General features: G+C 48.6%; 1 protein-coding gene across 3 annotated transcripts in view; it reads left to right on the forward strand.

Annotated features, from left to right (window-relative positions):
- NFATC4 (nuclear factor of activated T cells 4) overlaps positions 1–25,323 on the forward strand; it is a 420,369-nt gene that overhangs the window by 124,593 nt on the left and 270,453 nt on the right. For all 3 annotated transcript variants that reach the window (XM_069238283.1, XM_069238284.1, XM_069238285.1), the window contains exon 3: positions 22,883–23,045. In XM_069238283.1, coding sequence (XP_069094384.1) covers positions 22,883–23,045 — 163 coding nt within the window. The remainder of the gene's footprint in view (positions 1–22,882; positions 23,046–25,323) is intronic.

Genomic DNA, 25,323 nt, shown 5'->3' on the forward strand with positions numbered 1-25,323 from the left:
GCAGTAAAGTGTCAGCTTGGGGGTTCTGCCAGGAGAAAGGCTGTTGTCTCTCCCCTTTCCCAGATCCCCGTCACTGCAAGGGAACATGGTGTATAAACAGAGGCAATTCCCTCCCAAAGGCTGAGGCCATAAACAAAGAACACTGCAGGCCTACCCCGAGAGATTTCGAGCAACAGTACAGAAGAATTACTTCTACTAGTTTTCTCTTGCATCAACCCCACGTCTTCCTTTCCAAATTAATTCCTGATAGAGTTAGAGCTGCCATTAGCAATGTTTTGCATTTTTCGAGCAATTCTTTGAGTATTTCCCAGCTGGGTTTGCCACAGTGCCTATTTTCAGCAAGGCATCAAATTTCAAATTGGTCAAAAGTCTCAATACTTACCCATAGCAAGTGAGACTCAAGTTTGTAAATCTGATTGAGATCTCACTTTTTACTCTGACAATATTTTGAAGTGGCTGTGCTGAAATGTCACTCTACTTTGTGTCACGGTGATAGTGAGTGCATTCCTGCATATCCAAGGAAAAGGAGTCTTTCTTCCAGATATCGATTTCCTACTCCCTACTGATGGGTTCTGGGTCTTACACTCGTGCTGCAACACAACTCTGGGCGAAGTCAGGGACCTACATTGTAAAATCCCCCACGTGGGTGGGGACAGGATGGTGGCTTTCTGAAGTATGGTCACACCATTAGGCACCCTAATGATGCGTGGGAGGCATTTCCACATGCGGTTGCCCGAGAACGGAAGATTAAGAAATTGCAACCCAGCCACCAATAAAGTCACTTGAGGATAGTAAGTTAGACAGTTCCACAGAAAGTTTATGATTGCTTTGTTCACCTGTACTGTTTGCAAAAGTGATAGCAAAAGAACTGGCTAATCTAGAGCACTGATTAAAGTTTAGTATAAGGGTTCTCACATTTTGCCCTTCTGTGTTTAGGAACAAATATAAAAGATGTAGCAAGCTGCCTTCAAAGGAAGGGCTTGGGGTTTTACTGCCATGTCTGTATCTTAACAGCAGATCAGAGGTGCATCATGGGCAGGAAATACAAAATTGTATTTAGAGAGAGCAAACTCAACCTCCTTTTATTACGTCCTGTTGCTTCTCCTCAAAGATTTTGAGGCTGATTTAGGGTTTGACTGACAGGTACTCTGTCACAAACGTGACAGAATACCCTGTCCGCCAATCTGAAGGTCTGCCAACTTCATTTAGAGTCAGGCGGACTGCAAGAGTTTCATTGATGGAGACTGTTTTGGCTCTGTCAACAGAATATTTCTTCCGATGGCCTGATGGAGTAGGGGCTGTCATATGAAGGACTACACTGTCCGCCCTATTTAGGGTGGAAGTTGTAAAGACTTCTTTTCTGTCCGTCCCCACCAGAAAAAACTTGGTGGTAAAGGACAAGAAAAAAAAAAACGACCACCTTACTCTGGATGAATACTCCCATGGTGTAGGGGCCATTCGTTTTTTTTCAGAGTTTGTTTTTCTAAAACAAAAAACTTTAGAATTGGACAAAATTCCTACTGTTCATTGGTTAACACTGTACTCACTTTTCCCAAGTGTTCATGGGACTTGTAGTTTTGTATTAATTTCTTGGCTGCTCATTTAATAAAGTGGAGAAAGCAAGGCATAATCCTCGCCTCCGGTCCTGACATAGAATTAACAGTATCTGCCAAAAACTCAGTAAGGCCTTTTGTTCTGTAAAGATTCGGATATCTTTTGAAAAACAAAAGTAAGGTAGGGGTGTCTGGTCCTAATCTCCAAACCTATTTCAACCAGGCCCCTGAAATGTGACACTCAACTTAATGCAGAATGTGTGTTGTTACAATATCAATTCACATCCCAAGCTAAGAATTGTCTGCATATTTATGCCCTGCACCAAGGTATGGCTTACCAATGTACTAAATGACACTGGCATCAGTTTGCAGTGCTGTAGCCATGTGTTTTGTTTACAACACAATGCTTTCTGAGAGTTGTAGTCACTTCAGTTGACCGGAAAAAAAATCACACCTGAAAACAATGATTTGTAAGGGAAAGGCCGTGGTTAAAGCATTATATCCTTGATGACACGAGTCATTCAGTAATGTTATTCATCATTTGCTGATAATGTGCCCTAAACATCTGGGAAGGCTACCTAGACAAGACAGTGTTTAAAAATGTAATAGCAAATATGGCTGCACTGCAGTTTACACAAAGGGTTGAGGTTCACACAACACTGCTGGACAAAATTCACATCTGTTGCTCACCATAGATTAAGTGGTGTGCTTCTGATCTTTAGTTTTTATTCAAACGTTTTCATTGGCCAGGCCCCAACATAGCTGTGGGAAGCACCGGCTCTTGAACACATCGTGGAAGCAGTCTCATGGCAAGGAAGAAATACTATACAGACTAAATAAAGAGCAGAGCAACTGAAGGGAAGGGCTGGCGGAGGCTCTTGACCAACTTGTTTTGTTTAGAGAATGTTCAAGATACGATCAGAAAGAAGGGGAAAAGGGGTTCATTCATTATTACGTGAGACAAAAGAGATAAAGAGAAGGTTATAAAGAGAACAGTGTCAAAATTATGGTTTTGGAACATTGATGGCATATAGAAATAGTCTTCATTAATATAAAAATCTAGAACCTACCGAGAAAAGGCATTATTAGTATTCCATGAGCCTTAGGAACACCCACAGTTGCACTTAGGCGGTTTATTCCTCTGTCAGTAGTGGGGTTTCCGTTTATTGAAGTCTCTATAATAATTAATCTCATTTGCATTTTTGTGTCATAGAAGGCAGCTGTTTTCCATGTGCACTGCAGCCATCTTCTGTTTTTTGTTGTGCATAGGCACCAATTCTTCCCACAGCCACTAGCCATTTAAAGTGATGTCTGCTGATGATCACAAGATACACAGACCTATCGTGTAGGCGTGCAGGTGTCCCAATCGGCTGTGACCCTCACAGTATCATCTGATTCGCTTGCATTGGGTGTTACACCACCCTTGAGTCCTTAGCAATCCAACATTCTGGAGCTCAGTTCGGTTCCGCGTGGCATCGTGACATGTGCAGTGCCTATAAGCACAGATCCAGTGAGCTGATGTTAGTTCTTTTTTTCTTCACGCCAGTCAGTACAGATCCTAAGACAGCTACGCCTAGTCATTTTTTGACTGACCTTTTTCCACTTTTTGTCAAATTTTTTTTTTTAGATCTTTCTCCTGGTGTGGCAGGGATATCTACTAGGAAAGCTGGCTTCAAATCCTGTGGTGCCTGTCACTGGCGGATGTTGGTGAGAGACCCGCATCTTGTTTGCCTCTAGTGCCTTAAGCACAACCATGCCACGAAAACCTGCATTGACAGCCATGCACCCCAAGGCCTTGAGGGAGAGATCCTTGAAGCCCCTTGCCACTCGCAGTGTGACACTGCAACAGTCTCGATCCATGTAGAGAGAAGGTTCCAGGATTGGTCGCTGATCTATCGATCTTTGTCAACATCAAAGTTGCCCGGGCGTTTGGGTAAGCCCCACAAGAAGAAAAAGAGTAAGAAATCAAAGAGGTATTTGACTTCACCCTGTCCATCAAAGTCATACGATGAGGTGAGGTAGCAAGGCCTGGGAGCCAGAGCGACCCCTACCCAACTTCACAAATTTTATGAGGCTATGATCCTCATACACTGGCACCTGTCCCTGCTTGTGTGCCTTCCGGCCCCGCAGGTTTGGGAGGGGCCCCTACTTGTTCCCCATTGACTGGTCTGCCCCTGGCGCCAGTTGGGCCCCTTGGATCCACGGATGGACAGGGGCTTCTGTGAACAGAATAATTGCCCACTGTCAAGGGGTCCCAATTTCCTAAGGCAACACCCTACACTACAGAGCTTAGTGGTCCAAGCCTTAAATTTGTGGGTAATCCCTGGCTCATTCCATTCATAGGGAATCCAGGAGGCTGGACACCCTAGGCAAGAAAATGTTTTCTTTGACTAGCCTGGTACTGCAGTCCATGAAGACTGCATGCTTTTTGGCCCGTTACTCCCATGCACTGTGGGATTCGGTTGCACAGTGTAGGAAAGTACCATCTTGCCTGGCATGTTACCCCCATATTTCACTGTATGTTTGTTGTTTTAGTCCATGTGTCACTGGGACCCTGCCAGGCAGGGCCCCAGTGCTCATAAGTAGCGTATGTGTTCGCTGTGTGATGCCTAACTGTCTCACTGAGGCTCTGCTAACCAGAACCTCAGTGGTTATGCTCTCTCTGCTTTCCAAATTTGTCACTAACAGGCTAGTGACTACATTTACCAATTCACATTGGCATACTGGTACACCCACCCTTGTATATGGTACTGAGGTACCCAGGGTATTGGGGTTCCAGGAGATCCCTATGGCCTGCAGTATTTCTTTTGCCACCCCTAGGGAGCTCTGACAATTCTTACACAGGCCTGCCACTGCAGCCTGTGTGAAATAACGTCCATGTTATTTCACAGCCATTTACCACTGCACATAAGTAACTTATAAGTCACCTATATGTCTAACCTTCACCTGGTGACGGTTTGGTGCAAAGTTACTTAGTGTGTGGGCACCCTGGCACTAGCCAAGGTGCCCCCACATCGTTCAGGGAAAATTCCCCAGACTTTGGGAGTGCGGGGACACCATTACACGCGTGCACTATACATAGGTCACTACCTATGTATAGCGTCACAATGGTAACTCCGAACATGGCCATGTAACATGTCTAAGATCATGGAATTGTCACCCCAATACCATCCTGGTATTGGGGGGACAATTCCATGACCCCCGGGTCTCTAGCACAGAACCCGTATACTGCCAAACTGCCTTTCCGGGGTATCCACTGCAGCTGCTGCTGCTGCCAACCCCTCAGACAGGTTTCTGCCCTCCTGGGGTCCAGGCAGCCCTGGCCCAGGAAGGCAGAACAAAGGATTTCCTCTGAGAGAGGGTGTTACACCCTCTCCCTTTGGAAATAGGTGTGAAGGGCTGGGGAGGAGTAGCCTCCCCCAGCCTCTGGAAATGCTTTGATGGGCACAGATGGTGCCCATCTCTGCATAAGCCAGTCTACACCGGATCAGGGATCCCCCTGCCGTGCTCTGGCGTGAAACTGGACAAAGGAAAGGGGAGTGACCACTCCCCTCACCAGTACCTCCCAGGGGAGGTGCCCAGAGATCCTCCAGTGTGTCTCAGACCTCTGCCATCTTGGAAACAGAGGTGTTGGGGGCACACTGGACTGCTCTGAGTGGCCAGTGCCAGCAGGTGACGTCAGAGGCCCCTTCTGATAGGCTCTTACCTCTCTTGGTAGCCAATCCTCCTAACTTGGTAGCCAAACCTCCTTTTCTGGCTATTTTGGGTCTCTGCTTTGGGGAATTCTTGAGATAACGAATGCAAGAGCTCACCAGAGTTCCTCTGCATCTCCCTCTTCACCTTCTACCAAAGGATCGACCGCTGACTGCTCCAGGACGCCTGCAAAACCGCAACAAAGTAGCAAGACGACTACCAGCAACATTGTAGCGCCTAATCCTGCCAGCTTTCTCGACTGTTTCCATGTGGTGCATGCTCTGGGGGTAGCCTGCCTTTACCCTGCACCAGAAGCTCCGAAGAAATCTCCTGTGGGTCGACGGAATCTTCCCCCTGCTAACGCAGGCACCAAAAGACTGCAACACTGGTCCTCTGGGTCCCCTCTCATCCTGACGAGCGTGGTCCCTGGAACACAGCAACTCTGTCCAAGTGACTCTCACAGTCCAGTGACTCTTCAGTCCAAGTTTGGTGGAGGTAAGTCCTTGCCTCCCCACGCTAGAATGCAAAGCTGTGTACAGCGTGATTTGCAGCTGCTCCGGCTCCTGTGCACTCTTCCAGGATTTCCTTTGTGCACAGCCTAGCCTGGGTCCCCAGCACTCCGTCCTGCAGTGCACAACCTTCTGAGTTGTCCTCCGGAGTCGTGGGACTCCCTTTTGTGACTTTGTGTGGACTCCGGTTCACTTTTCTTCTAAGTGCCTGTTGGGGTACTTCTGCGGGCGCTGCCTTCTTCTGTGAGGGCTCTCTGAGTTGCTGAGTGCCCCCTCTGTGTCCTCCTCCAAAAGGCGACATCCTGGTCCTTCCTGGTCCTCAGCAGCACCCAAAAACCTCTACCGTGACCCTTGCAGCTAGCAAGGCTTGTTTGCGGTCTTTCGGCGTGGGAACACCTCTGCAAGCTTCATCGCGACGTGGGACATCTGTCTTCCAAAGGAGAAGTTCCTAGTCCTCTCCTTTCTTGCAGAACTCCAAGCTTCTTCCAACCGGTGGCAGCTTCCTTGCACCTTCAGCTGGGGTTTCCTGGGCTCCTGCCCCCCCGGACACTGTCGCGACTATTGGACTTGGTCCCCTTGTCTTACAGGTACTCAGGTCCGGAAATCCGTTGTCAGTGCACTGCTGGTGTTTGTTCTTCCTGCAGAATCCCCCTATCACGACTTCTCTGCTCTCTGGGGGTAGTAGGTGTACTTTACTCCTACTTTTCAGGGTCTTGGGGTGGGGTATTTTTCTAACCCTCACTGTTTTCTTACAGTCCCAGCGACCCTCTACAAGCTCACATTGGTCTGGGGTCCATTTGTGGTTCGCATTCCACTTTTGGAGTATATGGTTTGTGTTGCCCCCAGACCTATGTGCTCCTATTGCAACCTATTGTAATTCTACACTGTTTGCATTACTTTTCTTGCTCTTACTTACCTAATTTTGGTTTGTGTACATATAACTTGTGTATAGTACTTACCTTCTTACTGAGGGTACTCACTGAGATACTTTTGGCATATTGTCATAAAAATAAAGTACCTTTATTTTTAGTAACTCTGTGTATTGTGTTTTCTTATGATATTGTGCATATGGTATAAGTGGTATAGTAGGAGCTTTGCATGTCTCCTAGTTCAGCCTAAGCTGCTTTGCCATAGCTACCTTCTATCAGTCTAAGCTGCTAGAAACACCTCTTCTACACTAATAAGGGATAACTGGACCTGGCACAAGGTGTAAGTACCTCTGGTACCCACTACAAGCCAGGCCAGCCTCCTACACACAGGTGCTGCTCAGGTTCTGGATGAGGCCTGGGCCATAATCTCCCCCACTATTGCAGATGGGAGAGATTTAGCCAAGCTCATGATCAGATGTGGGCTGGACACAACTGACTTGCTAGGCAGAGCAGTTTCTTGGTCTGTGGCCTTACGCCGCCACACCCAGCTGACAATGACTGGCTTTTGAAGAGATGTCCAAGCCTGGCTTATGGCCATGCCCTTTGGTGGCTCCCGTCTCTTCGGAGACTAGGCGTACTCAGTGCTGGAGTGCTTCAAGGATAGCACAGCTATGGCCAAGTCCTTGGGCCTTCCATGGCCCCCTCGCCAACCCCAGTCCACCTTTCGCTCCTATTGTGGCCACAGAAGAGGCTTCTTTACCTACTCAGCCACCACAGCATGCAAGCGTCCTAGCCTCTGTGCGGTTGAAATTGCGATAGCCCCAGGCTAAACTGGGTCAGACAGCCAGAGGTCAGGCCAGTCCACCCTATCGCCCAAGCAGCCGCAGTCTCCACACCTCATTAGTTTGCCCTTCAACCATCATGGGCAACTAGTGGGAGGGCGGATACACCGAAACCTGCACCACAAGAGGTCTATCATATCAGACCGTTGGGTTCTCCCGATTGTCCAAAGCACCTACTCCCTCCCCTTCGTGACTACTTGTAGGAAGCTGGCTCTCTATATAGTGCACTAAAAAGAAGTACACCATGTAGAGAGTCCAGTGGATCCCCAATTGGTTTGTAGAGGCAAAAGTAGATAAGACTAATGCTGTATTTTGTGGTAGTGTTGGTGAGCTGTTAGGCTTGTTAGAGGGTAGTGCTAGAGCTGCCCTGATCTACAGGGTCAGTGGTTTCATCGGTAGGTTGGGTCTGCTCATACTCTGCCAGCAGTTCCTGGGGCCTTGCAGTGGTAGAGTTTGAACCAGTTTTGAATTTTACCCTTTGCAGAGAGGGTCCTTAAATACTTGTGGGAAAGCTGGAGGTAAGGGATAAGGTTGAGCTCCTTAACCATATCCTCTGATGTACTCATTATTGTACTAAAGTTGGGACCTTTTTGGGCTAGACAAACATCCTAAAACAGTTTTGACAGTCATAACTGTTAGGTTTTTTAACTATTTTTAAACTGCTAAACTACAAGGACCCTACCTAACTAGGGCTTTTAGGAATTTTGAAAAACACCCATTTCAAAAATGCAATTTATCTAAAGGCAATTTTTGGATTTACTCCTGTAGTCACTTATTGACCAAGTGGTATCAGCAAATGCAAAGTCGCAGACCTCGCCGCTGTTCCACCAATGTAGGGAGATGGCCCTCTATACGGTGCACTATGTATATATATATATATATATATATATATAAGTACACTGTGCAGAGAGTCCAGTGGATCCCCATTTGGTTTGCAGAGGCAAAAATAGATACAACTAATACTCTATTTTGTGGTAGTGTGGGCAAGCAGTTAGACTTAACAGAGGGTAGTGCTAACCATTTGTTGTACTCACAGAGGCAATAAATGAGGCATACAAGAATGAATCCAAGAGCAATTTATAAAGATAACACTTCTTTTTATATATGTTTCAAACCCAAGAACTTCGTAAGCACTTTTTCAAGCAAAAGTACTTTTCAGATTAAAAAATCAACAGAGTGCAATTCTCAGAGTTCTTCAGTATTAACCTATGGAGTTAAACAATGTTCAGCAAACACAGGGTTAACCACGACTTACAAGGCCAATCTCAGAAAGTTAATGTAAGTACTGGGCACTGATCAGGACCATACCAGCAGGTCACTTCAGGCAGTACTGAGGCAGCCAGGTGCAGGGTTGCAGTAAGGTGTTGAGTGCCCAATGGTTTCCTATGGGAATTTGGTCCTTGTGAAGACAGGCTGCAGGCTCTGGCTAGGAAGCCAGGCAGGGACAACAGAGAGGTAGGTTGTAGACTTGGAGTGCTCGGGACATAGGTGCACTGTGTGTCCTTTTCTCTAGGGCTGAAGGATGCAGGGGTGTTCTTTGGCATCGCGTTTCTTAGTCCAGGAACACTTGCGGACAGGAGGTCCTACGTGTTGAGGCCGCAGGTGTCATCGAGGAGTCCAGCATTGGAGGGACCTAGTGTGCACTCAAGCTTTAGGGGAGCCGGGGGACGTCGTTGGCAGCAGGGACCCACCTCAGATGGGGTCAGGGGCGAAAGATGCAGTGGTTTATGGAAGTGTTGGGTTTTCTCTCACCTCGAGGCTGCAGGAGAGGATGCCTGCGGGCAGGCTGACGGAGGACCATCTCTCCTTACTCTGCCAAGAAGTGGCAGCTCTCTTGGCCAAAGAAGCCATAGAGAGGGTACTTGTAAGGAAATGCCTCCTTGGCATGGTTACCCCCTGACGTTTTGCCTTAACTGATGCTAAGTTTTGATTTGAAAGTGTGCTGAGGCCTGCTAACCAGGCCCCAGCACCAGTGTTCTTTCCCTAACCTGTACTTTTGTTTACACAATTGGCACACCCTGGCATCCAGGTAAGTCCCTTGTAACTGGTACTCCTGGTACCAAGGGCCCTGATGCCAGGGAAGGTCTCTAAGGGCTGCAGCATATCTTATGCCACCCTGGAGACCCCTCACTCAGCACAGACACACTGCTTGCCAGCTTGTGTGTGCTGGTGAGAACAAAACAAGTAAGTCGACATGGCACTCCCCTCAGGGTGCCATGCCAACCTCACACTGCCTATGCAGTATAGATAAGTCACCCCTCTAGCAGGCCTTACAGCCCTAAGGCAGGGTGCACTATACCATAGGTGAGGGCACAAGTGCATGAGCACTGTGCCCTTACAGTGTCTAAGCAAAACCTTAGACATTGTAAGTGCAGGGTAGCCATAAGAGTATATGGTCTGGGAGTCTGTCATGCACGAACTCCACAGCACCATAATGGCTACACTGAAAACTGATGCCAGTGTACATTTTATTGTAACATACACCCCAGAGGGCACCTTAGAGGTGCCCCCTGAAACCTTAACCGACTATCCGTGTAGGCTGACTGGTTTTAGCAGCCTGCCACACTAGAGACATGTTGCTGGCCACATGGGCTGAGTACCTTTGTCACTCTGAGGCCAGTAACAAAGCCTGCACTGGGTGGAGATGCTTCACACCTCCCCCTGCAGGAACTGTAACACCTGGCGGTGAGCCTCAAAGCCTCACCCCCTTTGTTACAGCACCACAGGGCACTCCAGCTAGTGGAGTTGCCCGCCCCCTCCGGCCACGGCCCCACTTTTGGCGGCAAGGCCGGAGGAGATAATGAGAAAAACAAGGAGGAGTCACTGGCCAGTCAGGACAGCCCCTAAGGTGTCCTGAGCTGAGGTGACTCTGACTTTTAGAAATCCTCCATCTTGCAGATGGAGGATTCCCCCAATAGGGATAGGAATGTGCCCCCCCTCCCCTTGGGAGGAGGCACAAAGAGGGTGTACCCACCCTCAGGGCTAGTAGCCATTGGCTACTAAACCCCCAGACCTAAACACGCCCTTAAATTTAGTATTTAAGGGCTCCCCAGAACCTAGGAACTCAGATTCCTGCAACCTAAGAAGAAGAGGACTGCTAAGCTGAAAAACCCTGCAGAGAAGACGGAGACACCAACTGCTTTGGCCCCAGCTCTACCGGCCTGTCTCCCCACTTCTAAAGACACTGCTCCAGCGACGCTTTCCCCAGGGACCAGCGACCTCTGAATCCTCAGAGGACTGCCCTGCTCTAGAAGGACCAAGAACTCCAGAGGACAGCGGCTCTGTTCACCCAAGACTGCAACTTTGTTATAAAGGAGGAACTTTAAAACAACTTGCGTTTCCCGCCAGAAGCGTGAGACTTGCTACTCTGCACCCGACGCCCCCAACTCGACTTGTGGAGAACAAACACTTCAGGGAGGACTCCCCGGCGACTGCGAGACCGTGAGTAGCCAGAGTTGCCCCCCCTGAGCCCCCACAGCGACGCCTGCAGAGGGAATCCCGAGGCTCCCCCTGACCGTGACTGCCTGCTCCTCAGATCCCGACGCCTGGTAAAGACTCTGCACCCCCAGCCCCCAGGACCTGAAGGATCCGAACTCCAGTGCAGGAGTGACCCCCAGGAGGCCCTCTCCCTTGCCCAGGTGGTGGCTACCCCGAGGAGCCCCCCCTTGCCTGCCTGCAGCGCTGAAGAGACCCCTTGGTCTCCCATTGATTTCAATTACAAACCCGACGCGTGTTTGCACACTGCACCCGGCCGCCCCCGTGCTGCTGAGGGTGTACTTTCTGTGCTAACTTGTGTCCCCCCCCCCCCCGGTGCCCTACAAAACTCCCCTGGTCTGCCCTCCGAAGATGCGGGTACCTACCTGCTGGCAGACTAGAACCGGGGCACCCCCTTCTCCATTGAAGCCTATGCGTTTTGGGCACTGCTTTGGCCTCTGCACCTGACCGACCCTGAGCTGCTGGTGTGGTAACTTTGGGGTTGCTCTGAACCCCCAACAGTGGGCTACCTTGGACTCAAACTTGAACCCCGTAGGTGGTTTACTTACCTGCAAAAACTAACTAACTCTTACTCCCCCCCAGGAACTGTTGAAAATTGCACTGTCTAGTTTTAAAATAGCTATATGTGATTTATTTGAAAACTGTGTATGCTATTTTGATTATTCAAAGTTCCTAAAGTACCTACCTGCAATACCTTTCATTTGAAGTATTACATGTAAAATTTGAACCTGTGGGTCTTAAAATAAACTAAGAAAAGATATTTTTCTATACAAAAACCTATTGGCCTGGAATTGTCTCTGAGTATGTGTTCCTCATTTATTGCTTGTGTGTGTACAACAAATGCTTAACACTACTCCTTTGATAAGCCTACTGCTCGACCACACTACCACAAAATAGAGCATTAGTATTATCTCTTTTTGCCACTATCTTACCTCTAAGGGGAACCCTTGGACTCTGTGCATACTATTCCTTACTTTGAAATAGTGCATACAGAGCCAACTTCCTACATTGGTGGATCAGCGGTGGGGTACAAGACTTTGCATTTTCTGGACTACTCAGCCAATACCTGATCACACGACTAAATTCCAAAAATTGTCATTAGAAACTGATTTTTGCAATTTGAGCTATTTTTCTAAATTTTTAAAAGTCCTGCTAGGGCCTTGTGTTAGTCCCTGTTAGCATTTCTTTTAGAGTTTAAAAGTTTTGTGAAAGTTTGAATTCAGTTCTAGAAATAGTTTTAGATTCTTAAAATGTATTCCAACTTTTAGAAACATAGGGGGTCATTCCGACCCTGGCGGCCGGCGGTATGTTGGCGGTAACACCGCCAACAGGCTAGCTGTGTTCCGCCAGCAATACTGACCGTGGCGGAAAAGCCACGGTCATACCGCCGGCCCCTCCACTTTCCCGCCAGGCTTCCGCCTGGCGGGCATAATCCCCAGGGCAGCGGTGCAAGCACCGCTGCCCTGGGGATTATGAGTCCCCGACCGCCAGCCTGTCCGTGGCGGTAAACACCGCCATTGAAAGGCTGGCGGTAAGGAGACTGGGGGTGCCCCTCGGGGCCCCTGCACTGCCCATGCACTTGGCATGGGCAGTGCAGGGGGCCCCAGGCATAGCCCCATCGCGCATTTCACTGCCCGAATTTCGGGCAGTGAAATGCGCAACGGGTGCTACTGCACCCGCTGCACATCAACATTGCCGCTGGCTCTATTATGAGCCGGCGGCAATGTTGATGTGCCATTTCCGCTGGGCCAGCGGACGGTAACGCTGTTACCGTCCGCTGGCCCAGCGGAAATGTCGGAATAGGGAGGCATGAATACCGCCGGCAATGGCGGTATTCTGTCTCCCCCGGCCTCAGTGGTCTGGAGAACAGACCGCCGAGGTCGGAATGACCCCCATAATGTCTAGTTCAGAAGAGAATGTGATGGAACTCGACATCACCCCTTACCTCCATCTTAAGATGAGGGAACTAAGGTCTCTCTGCAAAATAAAGAAAATACCAGTTGGCCTAAGACCTTCCAAAATACAGCTCCAGGAGCTGCTGGCAGAGTTTGAGAAAGCCAACCCCTCTGAGGATGACCTCCCAGAGGATGAAGTTAGTGACTTGGAGGAGAATTCCCCCCTTCCAGTCCTAATTAGGGAGATCAGGGCCCCTCAAGCCCTGCCTCCAAATATGATAGTCAGAGATGCTGCTCCCCTCACAGGAGGGTCCAGCACCTCTGTAATCACTGAGGATAGCCTCAGTGAAGATGACCTCCTGTTAGCCAGGATGGCCAAAAGATTGGCTTTGGAGAGACAGCTCCTAGCCATAGAAAGGGAAAGACAAGAGATGGGTTTTGGCCCATCCATGGTGGCAGCAACATAAATAGGGTCAGAGATTCTCCTGACATGTTGAAAATCCCAAAAGGGATTGTAACTAAATATGAAGATGGTGATGACATCACCAAATGGTTCACTGCTTTTGAGAGGGCTTGTGCAACCAGAAAGGTAAACAGATCTCACTGGGGTGCTCTCCTTTGGGAAATGTTCACTGGAAAGTGTAGGGATAGACTCCTCACACTCTCTGGAAAAGATGCAGAATCTTATGACCTCATTAAGGGTACCCTGATTGAGGGCTTTGGATTCTCCACTGAGGAGTATAGAATTAGATTCAGGGGGGCTCAAAAAACCTCGAGCCAGACCTGGGTTGATTTTGTGGACTACTCAGTGAAAACACTGGATGGTTGGATTCAAGGCAGTGGTGTAAATGATTATGATGGGCTATACAATTTATTTGTGAAAGAACACCTATTAAGTAATTGTTCAAATGATAAACTGCATCAGCATCTGGTAGACCTAGGACCAATTTCTCCCCAAGAATTGGGAAAGAAGGCGGACCATTGGGTCAAGACTAGGGTGACCAAGACTTCCACAGGGGGTGACCAAAAGAAAGGGGTCACAAAGCCTCCCCAGGGGAAGAGTGTTGAGACATCCAAAAACAAAAATAGTAAAGAGTCTTCTACAGGCCCCCAAAAACCTGCACAGGAGGGTGGGCCCAGAGCCTCTTCACAAAACAATTTTGGGTACAAGGGTAAAAACTTTGATCCCAAAAAGGCCTGGTGTCGTAGCTGTAATCAGCCTGGACACCAAACTGGAGACAAGGCCTGTCCCAAGAAAAGTACCACTTCTAACTCCACTCCAGCTAACACTGGAATGGATAGTCTCCAAGTGGGATCAACAGTGTGCTCAGAGCAAATCAGGTGTCACACTGAAGCTACATTAGTCTCTGTGGGTGGGGTGGATTTAACCACACTGGCTGCCTGGCCTCCTAACATGCAAAAATACAGGCAGCAGCTCTTAATTAATGGAACAAGTGTAGAAGGCCTGAGGGATACAGGTGCCAGTGTCACCATGGTGACAGAGAAACTGGTTTCCCCTGGTCAATACCTGGCTGGACAAACTTATCCAGTCATCAGCGCTGACAATCAGACTAAAGTACATCCCATGGCTATGGTAACTTTAGAATGGGGAGGGGGTCAATGGCCTGAAACAGGTGGTGGTCTCCTCAAATATCCCTGTAGACTGTTTGCTTGGAAATGACCTGGAGTCCTCAGCATGGGCTGAGGTAGAACTGAAACCCCATGCAGCCATGCTGGGTATCCCTGAACTGGTGTGTGTCAAGACAAGGGCACAGTGCAAGGCTCAGGGTGAAAAAGTGGTGTTGGAGCCTGGAAAAAGGGCCCAACCTACCAAGAGGAAAGGAAAGACAACTGGGGAACCAGCTGCAACACAACAACAAAAAGAGAACCTCTCTTCCCAGGAAGAAGCTCTGCCCTCTGAGGGAACTGAGCCTATGGTGTTAGAACCTTATCAGGTTGAGCTCTTAGGCCCCGGGGGACCCTCAAGGGAGCAGTTGTGTAAGGGGCAAGAAACCTGTCCCTCTCTTGAAGGCCTTAGGCAGCAAGCTGCTGAAGAGTCCAATGGCAAGAAAACTGGAACACATAGGGTCTATTGGGAAGATGGACTCCTTTACACTGAGGCAAGAGATCCCAAACCTGGTGCCACTAGGAGAGTGGTAGTGCCTCAGGAGTTTAGAGAGTTCATACTGACCTTAGCCCATGATATTCCTCTTGCTGGCATTTGGGACAAACCAAGACGTGGGAAAGACTAGTCAACCACTTCTATTGGCCCAACATGTCCCAGAAGGTCAAGGAGTTTTGTGTCTCCTGTACCACCTGTCAAGCCAGTGGTAAGACAGGTGGACACCCAAAGGCCCCCCTCATTCCACTTCCAGTGGTGGGGGTCCCCTTTGAAAGAGTGGGTGTGGACATAGTGGGTCCACTTGAACCTCCCACAGCCTCAGGGAACATGTACATACTAGTAGTAGTGGATCATGCTACTAGATACCCTGAAGCTATTCCCCTTAGGTCGACTACTGCCCCTGCAGTAGCCAAGGCCCTCATTGGTATTTTTACCAGAGTGGGTTTTCCTAAGGAGGTGGTGTCTGACAGAGGTACCAACTTCATGTCAGCATACCTAAAACACATGTGGAATTAGTGTGGAGTGACTTACAAATTCACTACACCATACCATCCACAAATTAATGGCCTTGTTGAGAGATTCAACAAGACATTAAAAGGCATGATCATGGGGCTCCCTGAAAAACTCAAAAGGAGATGGGATGTCCTCTTGCCATGTCTGCTTTTCGCTTACAGAGAGGTGCCTCAGAAGGGAGTAGGGTTCTCACCCTTTGAACTTCTGTTTGGCCACCCTGTAAGGGGACCACTAGCTCTTGTGAAAGAAGGCTGGGAGAGACCTCATCATGAGCCTAAGCAAGATATAGTGGACTATGTACTTGGCCTACGTTCAAGGATGGCAGAGTACATGGAAAAGGCAAGTAAAAACCTTGAGGCCAGCCAACAGCTCCAGAAGTTTTGGTATGACCAAAAGGCTGCAATGGTTGAATTTCAACCAGGGCAGAAAGTCTGGGTTCTGGAGCCTGTGGCTCCCAGGGCACTTCAGGACAAATGGAGTGGCCCTTACCCAGTGCTAGAAAAGAAGAGTCAGGTCACCTACCTGGTGGACCTAGGCACTAGCAGGAACCCCAAGAGGGTGATCCATGTGAACCGCCTTAAGCTCTTCCATGACAGGGCTGATGTGAATCTGTTGATGGTAACAGATGAGGACCAGGAAGCTGAGAGTGAACCTCTCCCTGATCTCCTCTCCACAAACCCTAAAGATGGCTCAGTTGATGGAGTGATCTACTCAGACACCCTCTCTAGCCAACAGCAATCTGATTGTAGGAAGGTCCTGCAACAGTTTGCTGAGCTCTTTTTCCCTAACCCCTGGTCAGACACACCTGTGTACCCATGATGTGGACACAGGAGACAGCATGCCTGTCAAAAACAAAATATTCAGACAGTCTGACCAAGTTAAGGAAAGCATCAAAGTGGAAGTCCACAAGATGCTGGAATTGGGAGTCATTGAGCACTCTGACAGCCCCTGGGCTAGCCCAGTGGTCTTAGTCCCCAAACCTCACACCAAAGATGGAAAGAGAGAGATGAGGTTTTGTGTGGACTACAGAGGACTTAATTCTGTCACCAAGACAGATGCCCATCCCATTCCAAGGGCTGATGAACTGATTGATAAATGAGGTGCTGCCAAATTCTTAAGTACCTTTGACTTAACAGCAGGGTACTGGCAAATCAAAATGGCACCAGGAGCAAAAGAAAAGACAGCATTCTCCACACCTGATGGGCATTATCAGTTTACTGTTATGCCCTTTGGTTTAAAGAATGCCCCTGCCACCTTCCAAAGGTTGGTGAATCAAGTCCTTGCTGGCTTGGAGTCCTTTAGTGCAGCTTATCTTGACGATATTGCTGTCTTTAGCTCCAGGTGGCAGGATCACCTGGTCCACCTGAAGAAGGTTTTGAAGGCTCTGCAATCAGCAGGCCTCTCTATCAAGGCATCCAAATGCCAGATAGGGCAGGGAACTGTGGTTTACTTGGGACACCTTGTAGGTGGAGGCCAAGTTCAGCCACTCCAGCCTAAGATCCAGACTATTCTGGACTGGGCAGCTCCAAAAACCCAGACTCAATTCAGGGCATTCCTTGGCTTGACTGGGTATTACAGGAGGTTTGTGAAGGGATATGGATCCATAGTGGCAGCCCTCACAGAACTTACCTCCAAGAAAATGCCCAAGAAGGTAAACTGGACTGTAGAATGCCAACAGGCCTTTGACACCCTGAAACAAGCAATGTGCACAGCACCAGTTCTAAAAGCTCCAGATTACTCCAAGCAGTTCATTGTGCAGACAGATGCCTCTGAACACGGGATAGGGGCAGTTTTGTCCCAAACAAATGAAGATGGCCTTGACCAGCCTGTTGCTTTCATTAGCAGGAGGTTACTCCCCAGGGAGCAGCGTTGGAGTGCCATTGAGAGGGAGGCCTTTGCTGTGGTTTGGTCCCTGAAGAAGCTGAGACCATACCTCTTTGGTACTCACTTTGTAGTTCAAACTGACCACAGACCTCTCAGATGGCTGATGCAAATGAAAGGTGAAAATCCAAAACTGTTGAGGTGGTCCATCTCCCTACAGGGAATGGACTTTATAGTGGAACACAGACCTGGGACTGCCCATGCCAATGGAGATGGCCTTTCCAGGTTCTTCCACTTAGAAAATGAAGACTCTCTTGGGAAAGGTTAGTCTCATCCTCTTTCGTTTGGGGGGGGGGGTTGTGTAAGGAAATGCCTCCTTGGCACGGTTACCCCCTGACTTTTTGCCTTTGCTGATGCTAAGTTTTGATTTGAAAGTGTGCTGAGGCCTGCTAACCAGGCCCCAGCACCAGTGTTCTTTCCCTAACCTGTACTTTTGTTTACACAATTGGCACACCCTGGCATCCAGGTAAGTCCCTTGTAACTGGTACCCCTGGTACCAAGGGCCCTGATGCCAGGGAAGGTCTCTAAGGGCTGCAGCATATCTTATGCCACCCTGGAGACCCCTCACTCAGCACAGACACACTGCTTGCCAGCTTGTGTGTGCTGGTGAGAACAAAACGAGTAAGTCGACATGGCACTCCCCTCAGGGTGCCATGCCAACCTCACACTGCCTATGCAGTATAGATAAGTCACCCCTCTAGCAGGCCTTACAGCCCTAAGGCAGGGTGCACTATACCATAGGTGAGGGCACAAGTGCATGAGCACTGTGCCCCTACAGTGTCTAAGCAAAACCTTAGACATTGTAAGTGTAGGGTAGCCATAAGAGTATATGGTCTGGAAGTCTGTTATGCACGAACTCCACAGAACCATAATGGCTACACTGAAAACTGTAAAGTTTGGTATCAAACTTCTCAGCACAATAAATGCACACTGATGCCAGTGTATATTTTATTGTAACATACACCCCAGAGGGCACCTTAGAGGTGCCCCCTGAAACCTTAACCGACTATCCGTGTAGGCTGACTGGTTTTAGCAGCCTGCCACACTAGAGACATGTTGCTGGCCACATGGGGAGAGTGCCTTTGTCACTCTGTGGCTGGTAACAAAGCCTGTACTGGGTGGAGGTGCTTCACACCTCCCCCTGCAGGAACTGTAACACCTGGCGGTGAGCCTCAAAGGCTCACCCCCTTTGTTACAGCACCACAGGGCACTTCAGCTAGTGGAGTTGCCCGCCCCCTCCGGCCACGGCCCCACTTTTGGCGGCAAGGCCGGAGGAGATAATGAGAAAAACAAGGAGGAGTCACTGGCCAGTCAGGACAGCCCCTAAGGTGACCTGAGCTGAGGTGACTCTGACTTTTAGAAATCCTCCATCTTGCAGATGGAGGATTCCCCCAATAGGGATAGGAATGTGCCCCCCTCCCCTTGGGAGGAGGCACAAAGAGGGTGTACCCACCCTCAGGGCTAGTAGCCATTGGCTACTAACCCCCCAGACCTAAACACGCCCTTAAATTTAGTATTTAAGGGCTCCCCAGAACCTAGGAACTCAGATTCCTGCAACCTAAGAAGAGGACTGCTAAGCTGAAAAACCCTGCAGAGAAGACGGAGACACCAACTGCTTTGGCCCCAGCTCTACCGGCCTGTCTCCCCACTTCGGAAGAAAACTGCTCCAGCGACGCTTTCCCCAGGGACCAGCGGCCTTTGAATCCTCAGAAGACTGCCCTGCTCTAGAAGGACCAAGAACTCCCGAGGACAGCGGCTCTGTTTACCCAAGACTGCAACTTTGTTATAAAGGAGCAACTTTAAAACAACTTGCGTTTCCCGCCGGAAGCGTGCGACTTGCTACTCTGCACCCGACGCCCCCGGCTCGACTTGTGGAGAACAAACACTTCAGGGAGGACTCCCCGGCGACTGCGAGACCGTGAGTAGCCAGAGTTGCCCTCCCTGAGCCCCCACAGCGACGCCTGCAGAGGGAATCCCGAGGCTCCCCCTGACCGCGACTGCCTGCTCCTCAGATCTCGACGCCTGGTAAAGACTCTGCACCCGCTGCCCCCAGGACCTGAAGGATCCGAACTCCAGTGCAGGAGTGACCCCCAGGAGGCCCTCTCCCTTGCCCAGGTGGTGGCTACCCCGAGGAGCCCCCCCCTTGCCTGCCTGCAGCGCTGAAGAGACCCCTTGGTCTCCCATTGATTTCAATTACAAACCCGACGTGTGTTTGCACACTGCACCCGGCCGCCCCCGTGCTGCTGAGGGTGTACTTTCTGTGCTATCTTGTGTCCCCCCCCCCGGTGCCCTACAAAACCCCCCTGGTCTGCCCTCCGAAGATGCGGGTACCTACCTGCTGGCAGACTAGAACTGGGGCACCCCCTTCTCCATTGAAGCCTATGCGTTTTGGGCACTGCTTTGGCCTCTGCACCTGACCGGCCCTGAGCTGCTGGTGTGGTAACTTTGGGGTTGCTCTGAACCCCCAACAGTGGGCTACCTTGGACCCAAACTTGAACCCCGTAGGTGGTTTACTTACCTGCAAAAACTAACTAACTCTTATTCCCCCCAGGAACTGTTGAAAATTGCACTGTCTAGTTTTAAAATAGCTATATGTGATTTATTTGAAAACTGTGTATGCTATTTTGATTATTCAAAGTTCCTAAAGTACCTACCTGCAATACCTTTCATTTGAAGTATTACATGTAAAATTTTAACCTGTGGTTCTTAAAATAAACTAAGAAAAGATATTTTTCTATACAAAAACCTATTGGCCTGGAATTGTCTCTGAGTGTGTTCCTCATTTATTGCTTGTGTGTGTACAACAAATGCTTAACACTACTCCTTTGATAAGCCTACTGCTCGACCACACTACCACAAAATAGAGCATTAGTATTATCTCTTTTTGCCACTATCTTACCTCTCAGGGGAACCCTTGGACTCTGTGCATACTATTCCTTACTTTGAAATAGTGCATACAGAGCCAACTTCCTACAGTACTGATGCCAAAAGTAGGTTGTGGTTGTTATCCCACTCATTTCTGGTACCCAAAAAGGGAATAGGCCTTTTGTCCTATCCTAGACCTGTGCCCTCTCAATTTCTTCCTCAAAAAGGAAATAATTCTTCAGAATGCCCACACCCGCTCAAGTCCTGTCTGCCCTGCTCCTGGGAGACTGGATGGTAGTGTTTGACTTGCAGGACTCATGTTTCCACATTCCTGTCCTGCCTGCCCACAGACGTTACCTTCGGTTAATGGTTGGACATGAGCACTTTCAGTACCCTGTTGGCCTTACCAGCGCCCCTCAAGTGTTCACCAAGGTGATGGTGGTATTTGCAGCTCATCTGCAGAGATCAAGGGTACCCGTCTTTCTTTATCTCGCCCCAGTCCGTCATCTCCCACCTCCAGAATATGGCATACCTCCTGCACTTGCTGGTGTTTACTATCAACGTGCTGAAGTCACACTTGACTGCCTCTCAGACACTCCCTTTCATCTGAGCTGTTCCGGGTACGGTGCATTTTCAGACGTATCCTTCCAAACAGCGAGTCCAGGATATTCAGGCTATGATACTGATGTTTCAGCCTCTATCCTGTGTTTCGGTGAGACTGACTCTAAGGCTGCTGGGCCTCATGGCATCCTGCATCCTCTTTTTGACTCATGCCTGCTGGCATATGTGGGCTCTGCAATGGGACCTCAAGATGCAGTGGGCAGAGCTTCAGGGGAATCTTTCTGACATGATCCAGATCTTGGAGGGAACTGCAAAAGATCTGCAGTGGTGGTTAACAAACCGTGATTCGGCCAGCAACAGTCCCCTCTCCCTTTCCCAGATTGGACAGCGATGACAGATGCGTAACTCCGGGGATGGGAATTCCTTCTGGGAAAGGTGGAGATCAGAGACCGCTGGGATGCGTTGGAATACGGACTCCACATCAACCTATTGGAACTCCAGGCAATCAGGCTAGCATTGAAAGCCTTTCTACCATCTACCAAAGGAATACCACAAACAATACCACCGCCATGTGGTACTGCAAGAAACAGGGTGGGGTGGTGGCCTCTGGACTTGGCTGGAACATCAGGGCATATCCCTGGTAGCTCAACACCTGTCAGGCTCTCTGAACGCCAGGGTGGACAAACTCAACTGAAGATGCCTTGTGGATCACGCATGGCGTCTCTATCTGGAGGTGGGGCAGGGTGCCTTTTAGCAGTGGGGTGAGTCTTGAGTTAGATCTGTTTGCCACCAATAAGACCGTGCAATGTCAGCATGTCAGTCTATCATCCTGCCTACCTTTTATGATCCACTGCATCCCTGTAAGGAAGAGGAGCGACTCCATCAACTGGACCTAAAAAGAGCATTGTCGTTCTAACTTGACCACGCAAAAGAGTTCCAGGTGGGAAGGTTGTGCAGAAACGGATCATCTCCCAATGGATCATTCTCTGCATTCAAATCTACTATGCACTGGCCAAGAGGCAACACCCTGAAAGTTTGTTTGCTCAATCCACCAGAGCTAAGACTGCGAACACAACATTAGCATGTGGAGTTCTGGTCCTAGTCATCTGCCAGGAATCTGGTAGAAACTCTGTCTAGTTGTGAATTCCTTATTCCTTACTGATTCACCCCTAACCCCCCCCCCCCCCCATCCCCTGTGAACGGATCTCTAGGGACAAGGTTTTTCCCCTTTTCAAGGCCCTAGTTTTCCACATCAGTGGTTTTTGTGGCTCTGCGCTCCTGTCGAGTAAAGTCACAAAAATAAACTGATGTCAGCGCCCTTGGATGATGCCTATATAGGCACCGTGCACGTCTCTTCCGGCGCAGACGATGCCATGCGGAGCTGAATGATGCCACCTTCCAGCAGGCAGGGGTACTGCTCACAAAACCTTTCCAGATCCAGTCTGATGCCTGGAGATAATTCTAAAGTAAGGAAGCTGTGGCTAGATAGAGCCCGCACCAGATAAGGCTTTACCGAAAGTAAGCAACTTGTTCTTCAGCGCTCATCCAGTTAAGGGCACTGCTCTAGAAGAACGTAAAGTCTGCATGGTGATATCCAGGGTCTCTGTTTTCGCTCCTGTTCAATTCCCATTTCGCTGCATCCTCTACTAACCAACATATTATGGTTTGCTGTGGAATCAGAGAGGTATGGAAACATTCATCACTAAGTTAGGACTGCAATAAATGAACAGAGGTATTTATTTGTATTGAAACAGCAGAGGGCGGTGCATGTCTCTGTTGAGCTATGGGTTCCAAAATGAGCCAAGAGTTTCTGCAGATCGAGATTAAAGTGCACTGTGTGTCCAAGTTGGAAAATTAGGCGGTGCTCCAGCTATGGATTGATGTACATTTGTAAGACCTGTGTCCTGGACTCGTTCTATTGAGGTATTGCAGTTAGGACTGAGGTGTCATCTCAGAAATTGCAGTGAGCGCTGCAGGCATGGAAGGATGTACCCTGGAAAAGCTGAAGTCTTAAAAAGAGAAGCAGTTAGGATCAAGGTGCTTTGGCTGATCTGTCTTCATCACATTGTATATCCTTCTTGCAGGTCCTCTGCCCTGCCCCCTCTAGACTGGCCTCTCCTCAGCCAGTATGAGCAGTACGAGCTGAAGGTGGAAGTGCAGCCTCGGACACACCACAGGGCCCATTATGAGACCGAGGGCAGCCGAGGGGCTGTGAAAGCCTCCCCTGGAGGGCATCCTATAGTCAAGGTAAGGTGATGCTTAATGCAAAATTGTAGCCATTTTGCCACACTTTTGAAACGGTTATTCAACAGCTACAATTCTTATAGTAACATAAGCATGGTGATGATTTATTATAACACCAGGCAGCACAAGAGTGGACATTATTCGTCGTTCTTTTCTTAACAAAACACAGTCAATAAACGGCAACATGAAGACTAATACAGAAGAAAATATCAAATTTAACCTGCCTGCCATGCAAAATTGATAGCTGTATGTACCTTTCTCTCCATCTCAGACTATTCTCTCCTGTGTAGATTTATGCTGTCACTTCTCCCCTAGGACACCATCTCCTACATCACCTTCCTGTTCTTCCTGACTCCTCAGCATCACATGCAATCTAACTTTTGCTACCTTTTCTCTGTACCATATACACAAGTTGTTGATCTTAAAACCCCTTTCACTACTTCTACTGTTCGTTCTTGAACATACCTTTCCACAAGTTTGATATTTACCAAATCTCCCACTTTTAGTTCAACCTCGATCTTTGTTCACCACATCATAGCACCTTTACTCTCCCTGTACCTTCCCTACTATCTTTCCAATACTCCTTTCCTTACATTCGTTACACACTGTTAGCACTTTGTTCATAGACACCTAACCTGGATTCAGATAAATAATTGCCCTCAGCACTTAGAATGGTGACACATGTGGTTGAATTGGATGTGGTGCCATCATTCAACGTCATTTTGTATTTTCCTCCATTGCACACTTTCCTATATTTGATCCACACTGGCCATAAAGCATTCCATATCCCGATCTTCATCGGCCCCTTCCTCACTCCTCTCTGTCCCACAGTCGTCTTGATCAGCAATCAACATTCTTATTTCCTGACCAGGCAATGTTTTCCCATCTAAGTTATATATTCAAACAGCTTATTGCTCAGGTGAACTGACCTTGCCCTGGACATAGATGAATAAATGCTTGTGCTTTTTATAATAAAGACAAGTAAGTTCACCCTGGGGCTGGACTTAAAGCCCCATATATACGTCTTGAAATGTTGTATGTCCACTTGCTAACATCTCCTTTTCAGTTACCAAGTACTTTGATTTTGGAGGTCTCCATGTGCATCCCACAAAAGCTGGGATGTTCTATCCAATGTTATTCCTTCCGGTCAAAATTACCCCTAAATCATTTTTGCTGACATTAACAGTAATGCAAAAAGGCAAACCCTAGTACATAAGCTTTCTCCTTAATGGTTGGGAACATTTTAACCTGCTTATCTTCCTATGTAAATGTACCTCCCTTCTTGAGTAATCAGTGGTTCACGAGAGGAGTAGAAGTTCAGCACTGATTCTGAGCCCTGCAACATACACACTAGTGCGCTCTTGTCGAAACAACATCCCAGCTCCAAAGCAGGATCAAAGGTGGAATCTGGGAGCACAGTCATTTGTCGATGTTCGCTCCGCCCGTGAAATTTGGCAAGTTACAAATCTGTTACAAATTTCTGCGAAGGTTGGTGACCTGCTGCTTCCATTCTAATTACCCTCATGGAGACTGATGCAGCTCACAATGCTTCTGCCCTCCATGGTGCTGGGGGAGATGTGGAGGATAGAAACACCCAGTGCTTAATTTGTGCTTGTTGTTTCCGGTGCTGAGCACCGGCACTTATTAGTGAGGGCCGGGGCTTATTCTTATGCCTCAAGCATTTGCTGCGAGCAAAAGACACATATGTGAAAGCTGGAAGAAGGAAAAACTAAAAAGCGTCATAATGGGAGAAAGTAGAACGTTGCAGGATGAGCTGAAGGGGCAGGGGTGGCCGTAAATGGATTGAAGAGGCCCGAGATGGCTTCAGGATTATGCTGCCTCAGTATTCAGTGCTTGCAGATTTAATTACAGCAGCCTCGTGTTTAAGAGAAGGGCTTTGAGCACCGGCACCTCCTAATTTACAAATTAGCACTGGAAACACCCCCGGCTCACATGCTGCACCCTGCTCACATGGCGGGTTACAGCATTGAATGCGCTCTCTGACACTGAGAAGCCATCAACAAATGCCAGCTCGTGTAAAAATAATATGCCCCGATTTAATGTGCTAACGTACAAACGCATGCATGCAGAAATGCTGTTCCTGCCACAGCACTAAAGCCTGATCTGGATTAGAATTTTGTATGCAACGGGCATGTTGCTACAGTAGGGCTCCACTTTCATGAATGCTGCATCTTCAATGTGTGAACCAAGCAGATTTAAGATAGATGAGCTTTGATTGAAGTTTTACCACATACATCTTTCCGGTAGAACCAGGGTCGTC

This window comes from Pleurodeles waltl, chromosome 6, assembly GCF_031143425.1.
Source record: "Pleurodeles waltl isolate 20211129_DDA chromosome 6, aPleWal1.hap1.20221129, whole genome shotgun sequence".
Lineage (NCBI taxonomy): Eukaryota > Metazoa > Chordata > Amphibia > Caudata > Salamandridae > Pleurodeles > Pleurodeles waltl.